Below are 16,228 nucleotides of genomic sequence, written 5' to 3' on the forward strand. Positions count from 1 at the left end.
GTAGTGTCTCGTGGGTCCTCATGATGACCATCACAAGGGTGTAGGGTGTGGATACTATGAGGTTTAGTTCACATGTACTGGCCCTCAGAAGGGTGAAGTTTTAGTTCAGGTTTACGGAGTTAAAGTGCTCTCGAGTCTGTTGTTCTTCCCTCGGACACAGCATCTGCCATCTTCTAAGCCATCAAAGTACTTTAGATTTATGGATAAGTTGAAGACTACATTTGCTCATAAGTAGAGAGCCAAGCTGAAACTGGGAAACTGTCCTTGAACATCTAGGACGCTGTGGAAGAAGGGAGAGGCTAACTCCACAGTTGTTAGCCTGCTTTGGTTTAAGACATTTTGTACCCTTATTCAAATGCTCTCCAGTTGATTTCCATCTGTCTAAGATGGGAACAGTAATCTTTGCCTCTGGTTGGGGAAGGAGCACACAGAAACATTTCCTATCAGTTTCTTTTGCTTCCTTTCTTACTAGAAATATTGAGAAAATACCTTGGGTTTAGTAAGTTTTTTCAAAAACAAGTAGGAGTAGAAGTAAAGTTCAGAAAAAGACCCAGGGTACAGCTGTATGGTTATAGTTTCATAATAATCACTGCAAAATGAAAAATAAGCTCAATGGTAGACTCAAAGAGGAAAAATTCAACTTAACAAATGATGGTCAAGTCCTTTTTTTCCCTCCCACACAAACATTGAGATCTAGAGAACTAATAAGGCTAATGCTGAGGAAATTATGTTGCCCATAAGAAATGTCTTGAGTTTTTAAATTTTTAATTATTATTTTAGTTTCACAAAGTTGGGAAAGGCTAAGAAACATTGGATTAAAAAGGAAAGAAAGAAAGAGAAGAGGTGCACCCAGTTATTAAAGGATAAGTAGACACATGAGTGTCATTATACTGTGCCAGGCAACATGTGCAAAAGATGGTCTCCAAGGAAAACAGTAGAAAAGAGATATGAAGAATCTATCCTTTGTACTGTTTTAAAATATCACAAATTACGGTTACTTATTAACAAGTAGCATTCTTGATTGTTTGACTAGAACTCCTTTATCCTCTATTTAGCGCCAAGAGTAAGTCCTGCGTACCTCTTTGATGAGTAGTTTCCAAATTGGTGTGATTTCAACATCAATAGTATTAGGCCCACATATTAACCTCCTATAGGGAGAGATCATAGGTCAGTCAGTTACAACTAATAAAAATGAAGCTCATTTTTCACTCATTCGAAAAAAGGCCTATTCACTTTCTCCCAGTCAAGGTAAGCCTCCCTTGTTCCATAATATCTCCATCCTTCTCAAAATAACTGAGTGTGTGTGTGTGTGGGGGGGGGGTTCCCAAGGACAAAAACAATAAACATGATCATATTGCATCTACTAAATTAGATTCTTCCTGAGGTCTAAATATTTCCCTGATGGCAATTTGGGTATTTAATATTAGTGGTTGCCTCATTCAAGTAAGTTTCCAGATTGGCACTCTCTCAACTCTGTCCCCAACTGTGGCTCTGTGGATGTGGGATGGAGAGATCATTGCAAGAAAATAGTTTTACTAGTAAGAAGTACTGGACCTACCTTCCTACTCCTGTTTAGTTCTGGGAAGCTGCAGAATTTATTTTAATGTGAGCAAAAAGATGTTGGGATCTCAAAGACAGCTCTATACACAAAGTTATATACCCTTTAACTGAAAACCTAGAGGTATATTTCTTAGATTATGCAGAGCAAGGACCCTTTATGAGTTATTTTGCTGTTGGGAACACTGACCACACTCTCTGTGCCTCCTATGTAGATATTCAGATCAAGTAGCTTGGCCAAATGTATTAGAGCAGTGTCTCCTGAGATTTAGCGTTCATACACATGACTTCCTGATCTTGGTAATGTGAAGATTCTGATTCAGAGGGATGATGTGTGGTCTAAGATTCTGCATTTCTAACAAGCTTCTAGGTGATGCGGATGCTGAAAGGCTCTGGGTCCCTTCAAAGTACTGGAAAATGGGGGTGCAGGGGAATATGAGTATCACAGAAACTTAGGACCAGCAAGGTCTTTCCAAAGTCCTCCTCCCCTTTTTAACAACTAGGGAACCAAAGCCCGGAGATGAGAAGTTCCTTGCTCAAAACCACACAGTGAATTACTGATAGACTTGACATTCAACACTGTGCTCTTCCTCAGCCTGGTTCCTCTGCCCTGGAACTGCTTTGGAATCATGGAGCTGCAGTTCTTGCACAACAGTTTCTGCTGCTCTGAAATTATTATTCAACTATGTGATCTTGGCATAAAATATATTTCCTGATTACAACCCAAAATGGTTCAACCCCATTATTATAACCTTGAGAAGCTCTGTGTAGAGTAGAAAGAGGACTAAACCTGTGAGACTCAGCTCTTCAATCACCTCCCATCCATGTGACCTTTGTTCAGGCCATCGAACCTCTGTGAGCCTCAGATTTCTCATGTATTATGTTGGAATGATGAGGATATTCATTCTACCTCCCCCACAACGCTGATCCGACGAAGCAAGAGAAGGTATGTGCATGCATTGAATCTAACAATACTGAATAGAGCATTACAAAGTTTTCTGATATTGACCAGCTAAGATAATGATTTGCTAGGCTCTCTATTTGGCTGATGGCAACCATCCTCTTGAGCTGATATAGAAAACAGTAGGCATGGTACCTAATCTCTTGTTCTTCTCTTGTTAGACCTGATCCAAATTTCAGATGTATCTTGGCAGAACTGAGCCAGTCTTCCAAAGAACTGAAATAATAATAATGAGAAAGACCTATTTAGAAATGATATTTTTGAGATAAGTTTCTCTGTTTCAGATGAAATTACTGAAATGACTTACCCAATTTTCTGGAACTGTCCTTCTAAGTTGTTCCAAACATATCTTATTTTCTGCACTTTTATACATCTCACCTGGAAAAGAAAAGTACTAAGAAAGTCTCTCATCTAGGGATCAGTAAATACATAGCAGTTTGGTGGCTAAAGAAGTGCCTGCAGAAGAAGCAAAAATAGAGCTCTAATACACTTCTTTAAGATTATCCTTTCCTAACTTACTGCAACTTTCCCTGCTACACAAGTGGCATTCTTTCTTAGGAGTTTTCATTCAGTCGAAGTGTATCATGCGTGGGCTTACTATGCAGATGAGTATATATGATAAAACTCTGTCTCTGTGTTCCACTAGGTTATTGATAACCTAACAAAGGAAGAAAATCTGTTACAAAAGTGAAAACTATACCATACAGTCCAATATATATATATGTCAAAGAAATAAAAATATGATCAAGTAAGATGTATGGTATTGAAATGCCGTAGAAATGTTGAGCGGGCAGATGGCTGAAGGCATCATGGAAGTGATGGCATCTGAGCTGCAGCCTTGAAGGGCTGAAAGACTTCTGCCCAGATAAGAAGGAAAGAGGGCATGTAGAAGAGATTCTGCACAAGTCGGTTTTGAGGAGGGGCAAATGAGTGGGTCTACTTGACTGCAGACTGGAGAATGAGGCTGGAAAGATAAATAAAGATCAGAGTGTACAGTCTTAAATGCTAGGGTGAAGTATCTAGGACTTTGTCTTGTGGGCAATGGACTTTCAAAGAAAACTATAGAAGAGACTGTGAAACAAAATTAGGCTGGCAGCAGGTTCTAGAAGAGAATGAGGAGGTTTTTGCAAGAAAATGTTCTCCAGGATGCGAGCGTCCGATGTCAGCAGTAAAAAGGAAAGGTAAGGTTAACGCTTATGGCAATTATGCCTTCTTGTTTCTGATTTCTTTAAGCAACTGTATATGTGAATCTGAATTTCCATTAACTGGCGACCTAACTGAGCACAAAGAGATATAGTGCCATGTTGTTATAGGGCAATAGGTATAACCTCCTTTTGCCCATTGGAATTAACTGGAAGCTTTAAAATACTAATGCCAGGGTCTCACCCTCAAGAGATTCTGATTTCACTTGTCTGGGGTGCAACCTGGGCATAAATATGTTTAAATTTCTTCAGATAGTTCTAATGTGCAGACAAAGTTGAGAAGCAGTGTCTTCCTTTTATAGCTACTCTGAGAATTGTGTTCTTGAGAAATTCAAGTAAATTTCTCTGCACCATAGTTTCCCCATGAATAAACTGAGGCAATTGAGCAGATTATCTCTAATTTCCACTGCACTCTTCTGGGTTTGTTCTATACCGCTGAATAGTACAGTCAGTATAATTGTTAGATAAATTCTAGAACTGAGAAGAGTATACAGCTGAAACCTAAAAAGTGTTCAATACATGTTTTTTGGTAAAGAAGTGAATGAATGCTTTTACAACCACATGAACATCTAGAAATAGAGGTGAAATCCCTAAGCTCCAAGACCCGGGGTACACCAAATCAATCTGAATCCTATTCGATAAATATATGTGCATGCACACGAGTGTGCACACACATGCGTGCATGCACACACACACACACACACACATTCATGGTTACCCAGTGAGAGCATTAAATGCTGTATATTTTATTTTACAGGATCGATTTGTTTCAATGAGATCAGTTGCAAAGTAACTTTAAAAAAATAAATCCTATTTTCCAATTGATTTTCAGTATAAAATTGGAGCGCACTGCCACTGGGAGTGATTCTTCCTTCACAAGCTGCAAGTTGGAGAGAGGAAAGAGTGTCTGAAGGAGATTGGTTGCCATGGTCCACCTTGCAACCTCACGTATACTGTCTCACACCTGCCTGTCTTGTTCAGTCCCTGAAATTCTGCAGAGCTGGACTGTAATCACAGCTTGTTGCGTACGTGGGCTTTTCACACATCATCTTTAGTCTTTTTCATCAATCTCTGGTAGACAGATATTATTCTCACCGTCACTTCATCCCTGAAGTTCACTTTAAGTCTTTTGCCCAAGATCACACCTATTAAGTAGGGATTGAATTTGAACTCAAACCCAACTGGCTCCAGAGTCCAGTCTCTCAAAGGATATGATATTGAAGCTAGTCTCAGAAGAAGGTATGAAAAATCCCATAGCTGCCAGGATTCAAGTTGAATTAAGTGAGGGCTGCCTCCTTTGTTCCTTCTGTGGGTTCACAAATCTGGGTTAGAACATTTTTAAAGGACAAACTGTGGGAGGATATGAGGCCCCTGCTCAATTAGAGAACATAAATCCAGAGGATGTGAAGCCACAGACTGAGATTGAGAAGCTTATAAAAAATAACAAACACAAAACATCAGCAGATGAAGGCAGTAATAAAGAGGAATAAAGAGGTTCCTACTAAGTTTTACCTCAGGTCAGAAAATAGAAGATTCCATTATCTCCTGTTAATTTCTTCTGTTTTAAAAAAAAATTGTGTATTTATTTATTTCGAGAGAGAGAGAGCACAAGTGAGGAAGGGAAAGAGAGAGGGGGAGAGAGAGAATCGAAAACAGGCTTTGTGCTGTCGGTGCAGAGCTGGATGCGGGACTCCAACTCCGGAACTGTGAGATCATGACCTCAGCTGAAACCAAGAGTCAAAGGCTTAACCAACTGAGCCACCCAGGTGGCCCTCCTGATAATTTATTGAGGCCATTCCTCACAGAGTGAGAAGAATGACCCCATCAGAGACCTTTTGAATTATCTTTAAAATTCTCCTAGCAGGAATCATCTGTGCCTGTAGTTTCTCCGTTTCCCTCATCACCTTCACAGGCTCTGGACACCAGGTAAGAGGATATTAAGCACATTATTTGCATGGGGTGGAGTTTATTTGCCCACTTTCTGGAACTTCAGAGCAGGAAACTGTAATTAAGACATCAGGAGTGTGCGGTAGGGTGATTTTCAGCTTTCTACTTGGAACCAGGAAGCCTGCCCCTTCCCAGGCTTCCTGTTCCTCATTTCTTGTTGAAACACGTTGTGAGAGCGTCCTGTTTAACAGGTTAAGCACTGGGTTTTACTTTTGCACACAATCCCAGGATAATAGTTAAGTCTCCTCTTAGCTGGCTTTTATAAACCTGACAGAGCAGATCTCCAAACTCTCCCTGAATGGTTTGAATGGTTATCATGTTGGTATTGTTGCCCTTACAGCTCTCGCCGGCAGTATCGTCATGGCTGAAGCCTGTGGCTTCTCCTCTGTTTTCATGAGAGTTTCAGTCCTTTATGAAAGTAGCACATCACAGTCCACAAATCACCCTAATGTCCATCTTCTCCTCTTAGGTGTACAACAGCCTGAGGAACAGGCAGAGAAGGGGTTATTGCTCTCATTTTATAAATAAGAAGCTCAAGGCTCAGAGAGACAGTAATTAGCCAAACCCCCTAAGCCACATGCTGGTAAATGAAGATACCACCCTGGTGCCACAGGTTTCCATTTCAAGACCTTTGCCTCTTCTTTATGTTTATTTGAGCATTTCTTCATCTTTTTGCCCACTTATTAAAGAAGCTGAAGGTCAATAATAATCTGAGGGCAGGACCCTAAGGTTGATTTGGGATGCCTACTTTTGCAGGTGAATAACCCCCTGACAGATTATGCAATCTGTTGGTTTGGAGGTGTTTGACCTCTTTTGTTTTTGTTTGTTTGGGCAATTAAGACACCTGGGTGATAACAATTGACAATACAGAAACTGCTCAGCAATCAAGTTTTATTATTTTAAAAAACTGACCTTGCGCTCATAAAACTAAGTTAAACAGCTGCCCAACACACATGAACTTAAGAGAAAAACAGCCTGTCTTATAAAATACATTTCTAATATGAATGTTAACCAGCCATAATCCAAGTAGTACTAATTTCAAATGGAGAAGAGGGAGTAACCCAAACACATTTGAATGACAGAACTCAAAATAAGTTCATTTTGCAGACATAAGGAAGTCCCTGGGATGTTTCTGGGTCATCACCCCATTTCATAGATAATCATACAGAGGGCTTGATTCTACTCAGAGCTAACATGTACTGAGTATCTACTACTACGTATATCGCACCATAAAGATTTTTGTGTTCCTTAATTCATTGAATGCCATCAGTGGATATTAGAGGTAGGCATTATCATCATCATTTTATACATGAGGAAACAGAAACTTGGCAGAGTTTAGTAACGGATCCAAGGCTCTACAGTTTAGAAGGATGAAGCAGAGATTTGAACTCAGTTCTGTCCAGCTCCAAAGTACATGTTCTTTATAATGTTCTATGTATACTGTTGAGGATTGGTGTGGTGGAGGATCTGAACCTAACCTTAAATTTTGGGGAGAGAATTAAATTTCTTTAGCATTAGCAGTTAGCATAAATGTACTAACCTTTAGGTCTGGCTTTCTGATGGCTCTATTTATGATGTCCTCCTCATCTGTAATGAGAGGGTGGTCAGGAGTGACACCAAACGTGCTGTTTAATGATGACAAGTAGATCCACATTACCTTTTTCCATGAGTAAGTGTGGAATTCATCCTGAGGAAATAGACACCAAAACCCCATGAAGTTGAGAGAAGTCATCAAGCTAAAATTCAACCTGAGAAACATCATTTTCATATAATCCTGTAAGTTTATGGACTTAATAAACATTCTACACAAAGTTGCATGCCCATGAAAGCTGGTAGATATAAAGACTTGAAGGAAAAAAAAAACCCCTATGGTCATTTATTGAGGAATCTGGGTGTGAATATGAGGCAATGGCATATATAACAAAACTCAAGAGGAGGGAGGTAAATTCTTAGCAAAGAGCCAATTTCTTGCTATAACCTTCAAATCCATGAGGCCACAGTCAGATGCAAAACTTTACAAACAAACAAGCACTCAAAAGGGTCTGTAGGTCCCTGAGGTTGAGGACACCAGGTCAATTAAACCATCTCAGGGTTTCTAGGCTTAACTTCAATTCTACCTCTTCCAGGAAAGCCCCTGTAATACTGTCTTGCCAGGGGGAAGGAGGGTCTACCACTATACTCACTCCAAAAGATCCTAGCTGCCCCTCTCTTGTGCTCCTAATCACTTTCTGCCATGTATTCTCCTTGTTTGTCTAGACCATCTGAAAGGTAGGAACCATGTATTATTGTCTCATATATCCCCATCCATTTGGTGAACTGTGACCTGCCCAGTGAGAGTGAATGGATGTTTTTACATGCCTGAATGTGTGGATTGAAGGTGCCCAGGGGTAAGTGTCAAAAGTTAGCACAGGTGGGTTCAAGGCGGCACCTTCCTGCATGACCCTAACTAAAGCCACTTCCTTCACATTCACTGCCGATTTCATCAGAGAATAAAACTAGAGTGAGCAGCACTGGGTTAAGTAACAGGTACCACAATGGTCCCTTAGAGACTGATGTGATAATAACTGTGGTTATTATCTGAATGGGTAAATGCTATGCATAAAAGCCACTAGGACACCTGGTACACCTCAGGAGCGAGGAACGACAGACAGTAAGGGAAGTCAAGCCTGGGAAACAATTTAATGCCTAAGGAATATAGGTCAGAGCTGGGAATTGTCTCCACCACACCCACATTTGCCAAGAAGAGTATCCCAGCTGACGTTGCAAAAGGACAGAAAGGAGAAGATATGTTGTTGTTTGGAGCTAATCTCTTACATTGATTCTCCTCCAGAGAAGCCCTCCTCCATGCCTTTGCTCCTTCAGCTTCCTTAGCCTGGAAAACACTTCCTCCTCTACTCTCTTTAAGCTTTCACAGGGCTAGATCCAAGCATCCTGTAGGACCCAGCTCAAAATTCACATCATGAGAACTGTTCTAATTTCTCTTGGTGATATTTCCCCTAAACTATAAGGTTACTTGAAATTCTTACCACATTCTACCTCATTGCATTCCTCTTTACCTGCCCACCTTATCACTCCTCTTGGACTGTGGGCAGGGACTGTGCTTGATGGGTATCTGTGCTCAGCCAGATCTAACACAGCTTCTGAGAGACAGACAGAGACTGAGACAGAGGAAGACAGAGAGGTAGGGTGGAGGAGCAAGAGGGGAAAGCAAGGCAAAGGATGCGGGGAATAAAGGGGGGTAAGATGAGGGAAAATAAGGAAAGGAAAGAAGAAGGGAAGGGAGAGGAGAAGAAAGGGAGGGGGAAAACAACAGAAATTTAAGTTAATTCTAAAAATCAGTAAACTTGACTATTACCCTCATTTAAAAAAAAAAAGTCAAATTAAACCAGATTTGCATAGAGTTACCTTCAGAGCCCAAAAATGACTCAATTTCTAATGACTGAGCCACTGAACTTGGGCATGTTCTACGTATTGCGAGATAGGCAACAACTCCATAGGACACACCTTGACATTGACATAGTTCACCATTATACGGCTACACCTTTGACCACTTATGATGTTGTTATGAGTGAGTTTCCTCTGAATATCAGATAATAATGAAAATAGCTAACATTTATTTAATACTTATGTTCCAGGCACTCTATCAGCGAGGCTCAGACGAGGCCAGTCTGGTATGAGTAGCAAGGCAAGAGGCAGGACCTGAAGCCAGGTCTTCCCACTCTAAGTCTTGGCTCCTTCCTCTTTGTTTCCACAAGTTGTCCATGGTTTCTGTGGCTTATGTATGAAAATTACCTTGAATTCTATACCATATAACAAATAGCATCCAGTTTCTCACAATCTCTGCTCTCTTGGCAGCAGAGAATCCGATTCCTAAAACCAAGCTGTCACTCTTTGGCCCTGTGTGACAGCAAACAGACCTCTAGACTATAATGCCTAAAAAGGGAATGGCAAAGGGAAGTTTTGGAGTTCTAGTGAACTCCCAAGCTCTTTGAGGCCCGTGCTAATCCAATGCGCAAACTGTATGCCTTAGACTGGGCAAGCATGAGACCAAAATTCATCTACAGGCCTCCATCTTATTATATAGCCTGTACCATAATTAAACCAAAGGTGTTTAGGTATCTGTGCCTTTAAGTTTATTTCTTACCCCCAAGCCCTATAACTCATAATTCTATATAATGCAAAGTGCAGTTCAATAGGTTAAGGAAGGATACTTTAGTGAGACCACCATTTTTCTTACAGTAAGGCAATAATATTGACTTTTCTCTTGTTTTTTACTATGTTAAAGACTCTGTAAAATCATTCATATTTTTAAAGAAATCTACCCAACTTTTTAAGAAAAAAAAAAAGGCAAAGAAATGGAGGGAAAAGTGTGTCAGGGTGAGGTGGTCACTCCAGGCAACATCATCCACGTCTCCTAGTTTTCAGTTTGGTGTTACCCAGAAACAAAAGAACACAGGCCCCTTCTTGAGCCTCAGTTGTGAACCATCTTGAAAATCATGGCAACCCTCTGAGCCGAATTTTTCTGCATCTGGCCAGTGGGGATGAGAATACCATATTTCATGGATGCTTGGAGGATTAAACGCAATAATACATAATGCATCTGGTCCAAGGGCTGGCCAGTAGCTGAGTGTAACAAATGCTCCTTGGCCTATGGCTCTGGGCCTCATTTTCTGCAGCATGTTGCTTCTGAGCTCTTTCTGTAAATAGGAACTTAATTTTCCCTTGGAAGAATTGTTGAGAGTCTCTGAGAGTCTTCCAATTTATTTTTCCTTCTGAAAAAGAAACATTTTTACCCGGAAAGGGCTATTTCCTCTTTACCCCTGTTTCCCAGCTCTCTCAAGTAGGTAAAGATCCTTAAGAGACTTAACTGCACCTGAGGAGCCAACCACTTTAAATAACTGCTTTGTAATGCAAATAATCCAAACTATTTGCCAGGCCAATCTAGACTTTTAACACCTCAAGTCTCATTGAGGGGGCATTACCTTCTCTTTGTCAAAAGAGAATTAATCAGCTGAATTCTAAGAGCAGAATGTAAAATAATTCAAGAGCGCATTTCAAAGAACTGAATGTAACAGATGACCTCAGTTTGCCCTGGAAACAAAGGTATAGGGAGGAAAACCGGGCATTTTTGATTTCCTGTGGCCTTGCTCTTTCTGAACTTTGAAATGCCAGGCTAACTTTTCTAGTTGCACCAGGTGAGTGGCCTTGCTTATCTTCTTACAACCTTTTGTTATAAGCATCTTACCTGTTGGAATTTTAAAGTAGTGTAATGGTCACTTTAAGTTCACACCAACACTGTGACTTACCTCCTTGTGTAGGAGTTTGCTATCCAAAATGTACTCCTGAGATTGCCTTAAGAATTTCTTCTTAAGTAACCCATTGCAAAGTTCCAAAAAGACACCAGCACTCCAGTACTTTTCACTTGGAGATGGATACATTGCAACGCTAAAAAGCATGAACTCTCTCACTAAGGTGAAGTGCTTAGAGGATTATGGATAGATAAAGCAATAATAACATTTCTCAAGTTATTTCTAAAACACCATGCTGCCTTTGCAGACCCATGACTTGGGCAAAATACTGTTCTTTTTATATTTAAGTGGCCCTTTTTTCTTTCCTTTTCCCCCTGTTGGCCAGACCCACTGATACTCTTGACACCTTGACCTCATATTCCCAAAGTGGCTTAGCTGGAAAAAGTTGACATTGGCTAGAATGTAGGATTTAGTTATAAAACAGAGAAAGAAAGTTCTAAGCATTGGAAAAAATCTTACACAAAATTATTGTCTCAGTACTCCTGGAACATGTTGACCAAAAAAGGGGATGAGGTGGTGTGGGGGGGGGGGGGTGGACAAAGCAGGGAAGTTATATGACACAGCAAAGGCTGTGTCTGTATCTATGTCGATATCCTGAACAATTCAGCATACATTTTTGGAAAGACTGAGTGCTTTGTTTTTACGATCATTTTCTCAGGGAAGAGGGAGTAGTGAGTTAGCTGGCTCATCATCTGAAATATCTGGAGATGCAGCGTGTAGCAGAAAGTAACAAAAAGTTAAAGTTGGTTTTAAAAAGTGTGTAGTAACCAATGTCCAGGAAATGACTCCATGCCAGGCACAGATTCATCAAGGCACTTTACATGTATTTCTCATTGATTTCTCATGGTAACGAGGCAGATACTATTGTTAGCCACTCTTAACATATGAGGAAGAGGAAGTGGAGGCAGAGTAGAGGGTAAGTAACTCGCCCAATATGGACTGATTCCATATGTTGAAGCCCTAGCCCCCTCCCCCTCCCCCCCCCCCCCCCCCCCCCCCGGACTGCATTTGGAGATAGGGCTTTTAGGAAGTAATCTAGGTTAAGTGAGGTCATAAGAGTGAAGTCCTAATCCCATAGGGCTGGCGCCCTCATAAGAAGAGGAGGACACCAGACAGCTCTGTCTGCCACGTGAGAACAGAGAGAAGGCAGCTGGCCATGTGCAAGCCAGGAACAAAGATCTCACCAGATACTAACACTGCCAGCAACTTGATCTTGAACTTCCAGCTTCCAGAACTGTGAGAAAATAACTTTCTGTTGTTTAAGGCACCCAGTCTGTGGTGTGCTATTATGGCAGCCTGAGCTAATACATTGCTCAAAGTAGGTCAAGAGCAACACTGGGAATGAGACCCAGGCAGTCAGGCTCCAGACTCTACTCTTCAACTGTTTCATACTACTGCCTCTGTGGAGTCTTCTCACTAGCCAGGAGATAAAAAAATCTCCAGTTCCAACTCCATCTCTGTTCTCAAAAGAAGTTTTTCTTTCACTGCTTACAGCTATGGGACCCCGAGCTCTTCCCTGAACTTCTCTATGCTTCTATCTGTAAAGGGGGAAAAATGATCTCTACCAGAATAGACCAAATGAGGCAACATATATGCAACTGTAAATCACAATACAAATGGTCCTGTGTTAGTAATCAAAACAGTATGGTACTGGCACAAAAAATAGACACAGAGATGAATGGAACAGGATAGAAAACCCAGAAATAAACCCACAATTATATGGCCAATTAGTCTTCGACAAAGGAAGAAAGAATATGCAATGAGTAAGACCGTCTCTCAAATGGTGCTGGCAAAACTGGAGAGCAACACGCAAAAGAAGGAAACTGGACTACTTTCTTACACCATACACAAAAATAAACTCAAAATGGATTGAGGACCTAAATGTGAGACCTGATACCATAAAAATCCTAGAAGAGAGCATAGGCAGCAATTTCTCTGACATCAACTGTAGCAACATTTTTTCTAGATATGTCTCCTGAGGCAAGAGAAATAAAAGCAGAAATAAACTATTAGGACTATGTCAAAATAAAAAGTTTCTGCACAGCAAAGGAAATCATCAGCAAAACTACTGAATGGGAGAAGATATTTGCAAGTGACATATCCAATAAAGGGTTAGTATCCAAAATATATAGGGGTGCCTGGGTGGCTCAGTCTGTTAAGTGTCCAACTTCAGCTCAGGTCAGGATCTCATGGTTTGTGGGTTCGAGCCCCTGCATTGGGATCTGAGCAAAGAGCTCAAAGCCTGGGGCCTGTTTCAGATTCTGTGTCTGCCTCTCTCTCTGCCTCTCCCTCACTCTCTCTCTCAAAAATAAAATAATCATTAAAGAAACCATGCCAAAATATATAAAGAACTGGTACAACTCAACACCTAAAAAACAAATAATCCAATTTAAAAATGGGCAGAATAGGGGCACCTGGGTGGCTCATTTGGTTGAGCGCCTGACTTCCGCTCAGGTCATAATCTTGCAGCTCATGAGTTCAAGCCCCGCACCAGGCTTACTGGTGTCAGCCTGTAAGCACAGAGCCCACTTTGGATCCTCTGTCCCCCTCTCTCTGCCCCTTCCCCACTTGCGCTCTCCCAAAAATAATAAAATATTTTTAAAAAATAAAAAAATAAAAAATAAAAATGGGCAGAATACATGAACAGACATTTCTTCAAAGAAGACATCCAGATAGAAAATAGACACATGAAAAGATGCTCATCATCACTCATCATCAGGGAAATGCAAATCAAAACTGCAATGGGATACCACCTCATACCTGTCAGAATGGCTAAAATTAAAAACACAAGAAACAACAGGTGTTGGTGAGGATGTGGTGGAAGGGGAACCCTCATATGCTGTTGGTGGGAATGCAAACTGGTACAGCCACTGTGAAAAATAGTATGGAGATTCTTCAAAAAATTAAAAATAGAACTACCCTATGATCCAGTAATTCCACTATTGGGTGGAAAAAGATGCAAAAAATGAATTCAAAAGAATATATGTATCCCTAAGTTTATTGCAGCATTATTTCCAATAGCCAAATTATGGAAGCAGCCCAAATGCCCATCGATTGATGAATGGATAAAGAAGATGTGGTATATTACACAATGGAATATTATTCAGCCATAAAAAAGAATGAAATCTTGCCACTTGCAAACCATGGGTTGAACTAGAGAGTACAATGTTAAGTGAAATAAGTCAAAGAAAGACAAATACCATATGATTTCATGCATGTGGAATTTAAGAAACAAACAACAAAAAAACACAAGCAAAGGCGGAAAGAGAGAGACAAACCAAGAAACAGACTTTTAACTATAGAGAACAAACTGATGGTTACCAGAGGGGAGGTGTGAGGGGAATGGGTGAAACAGGTGATGAGGATTAAAGAGTACACTAAAAAAAATAAGTAAATAAAAAGCCCTGTGTTATGAAGGATAATGGCTTAAAAACTATTTGTCATGACAGAATTATTTCTGAGGGGCGCCAGGGTGGCTCAGTCAGTTAAGTGTCTGACTCAGTTTTGGCTCAGGTCATGATCTCATGTGCTCACAGTGAAGAGCTGTTTGGTATTCTCTGTCTCCCTCTCTCTCTCTGCCCCTCCCTCAATTGCTCTCTCTCTCTTTCTCTTAAAATAAATAAATAAGTATTTAAAAAAAAGAATCATTTTTGATAGGAGAGCCCACAGAATCTCAGGGCTTTCTGGCTAAATGTCTAAGGAAAAACTATTGAAATGGGAGCTGGGGGAATGAGACTCAGAAGCGGAATGTGTACCTGAAAGAAACATAATACTATCTTCTCTTACTTTCTCAACCATGAACCTTTCGCTTTAACATCTGTGTGAGATGTTGGTAGAAATCATGAGACCATTTATTACAGATTAAATTCAATTCATTTAATCAAATCAAATAAATATTGAGTACCTGCTGCAACTATGTTCTATATATTGTGGGGAATGGAAAGTAAGCCACAGTTACTGCCTTCTAAAAGCCTATAACCTAATAAAAGCAAAAACTATTAAAAAAAGGAATGCAGCATGGTGGGAAAAAATTCTGGATTTGAGGGTCAGAAGACAGGTACAAGTGCTTTGTCCACACTATTCCCTTTTCCTGGACCATTTCCCATGTGTCCCTCCCTACCAGCCACCATCACCTTTTGACTCATCATCCTTTGGATCTCAAGAAAGCCGTCAGGCTTTCTTCCCTATTTTATAATCCTACTATGACCATGAACCTTTCCTAAGTAGCACTTCTAGCAGTTGGATGTTTGCATTTATTTGTGTAGTGATCTAATGAATTTCATGAGGTGAAGAACTCTGATTTTACTAATTATTATATCCCACCCCCTGTCCATGAGCTACCACTGTGGCTGGCATACAACCTGTGCTCATCAAATTTATGAAGGAGGGAGGGAGGGAGAGAAGGAGAGAGGGAAAGCCCGACGGAGATTTACTAGGCTTAATAGCCTGCAAAGGTGGTCTCTATACCCTCAATCTGTAAAATAGAGATAGACGATAATGCCCATTTCCCAGAGTCGTTATGGGAATTCTAAGAAATTGTCAGTGAGATGCTGTTTTATAAAATGTGAAATGAATAGCATTTTAATACAAGGCAGATTGCAAAAAGCATTATAGCAGCCTGAGGTGAAAATGTGGAGCTAAAAGAGAATGAAAGAAAGGTAATTAATTCCCTCCAGAATTGAGGCAGAGAATAGATCGATGGAAAAGGTGGTAGATGGCTGAGGAATGAGTAGATTTTAATAAATAGAGGTAGAACACCTACTTTCTATACTCTATAGAAAGTGCATGTGTGTGTGAGTGCATGTGTGTGTGTGTGTGTGTGTGTGTGTGCATGCATGTATGAGTTGACTCCTCACCAGAATGTCACTTTACAGGATGTGGAGTCCCACTTGCTTTGCTCACAGCTGTATTCCCAGTACCTGTAACAATGTCTGGCACATGATTGGTTCTCAGGAAGTGTTTACTGAATGAATGAATAATTGAATGAATGAAGAGGATAGAGAATATCAGAAGAAATGTTCCGAGTAAAAGCATAAACAAAATGTGTCTGGCTCCTTTAGAAAATGGTGTTGATGTGAGGCACATGGGCTTGGAGAGACGAGGCTACACAGGAGGAGGGAGAGATGAGGAAGGGATCCAGAACATGAGAACACAAGCACTGGGAGCTGATGGGCATCCTGGCAGGCTGGTGGGACGTGGGATGCATTTGCGTGGCTGATTTGCAGAATTTCTCAGTTTTCCAACTAAAGCCC

The 16,228-nt window shown here is 40.6% G+C and overlaps 1 protein-coding gene across 4 annotated transcripts in view; it reads right to left on the reverse strand.

The window, feature by feature from the left end:
• LOC131512343 (probable cation-transporting ATPase 13A4) overlaps window positions 1-16,228 on the reverse strand; it is a 155,598-nt gene that overhangs the window by 72,508 nt on the left and 66,862 nt on the right. For 3 of the 4 annotated variants that reach the window (XM_058730867.1, XM_058730868.1, XM_058730866.1), the window contains 4 exons: window positions 7,208-7,354; window positions 2,826-2,896; window positions 2,654-2,734; window positions 1,079-1,148 (listed from right to left, as the gene is read on the reverse strand). In XM_058730867.1, coding sequence (XP_058586850.1) covers window positions 1,079-1,148; window positions 2,654-2,734; window positions 2,826-2,896; window positions 7,208-7,354 — 369 coding nt within the window. The remainder of the gene's footprint in view (window positions 1-1,078; window positions 1,149-2,653; window positions 2,735-2,825; window positions 2,897-7,207; window positions 7,355-16,228) is intronic. The other variant, XM_058730869.1, reaches the window with a different exon arrangement.

This window comes from Neofelis nebulosa, chromosome 5 (assembly GCF_028018385.1).
Source record: "Neofelis nebulosa isolate mNeoNeb1 chromosome 5, mNeoNeb1.pri, whole genome shotgun sequence".
Taxonomy (NCBI): domain Eukaryota; kingdom Metazoa; phylum Chordata; class Mammalia; order Carnivora; family Felidae; genus Neofelis; species Neofelis nebulosa.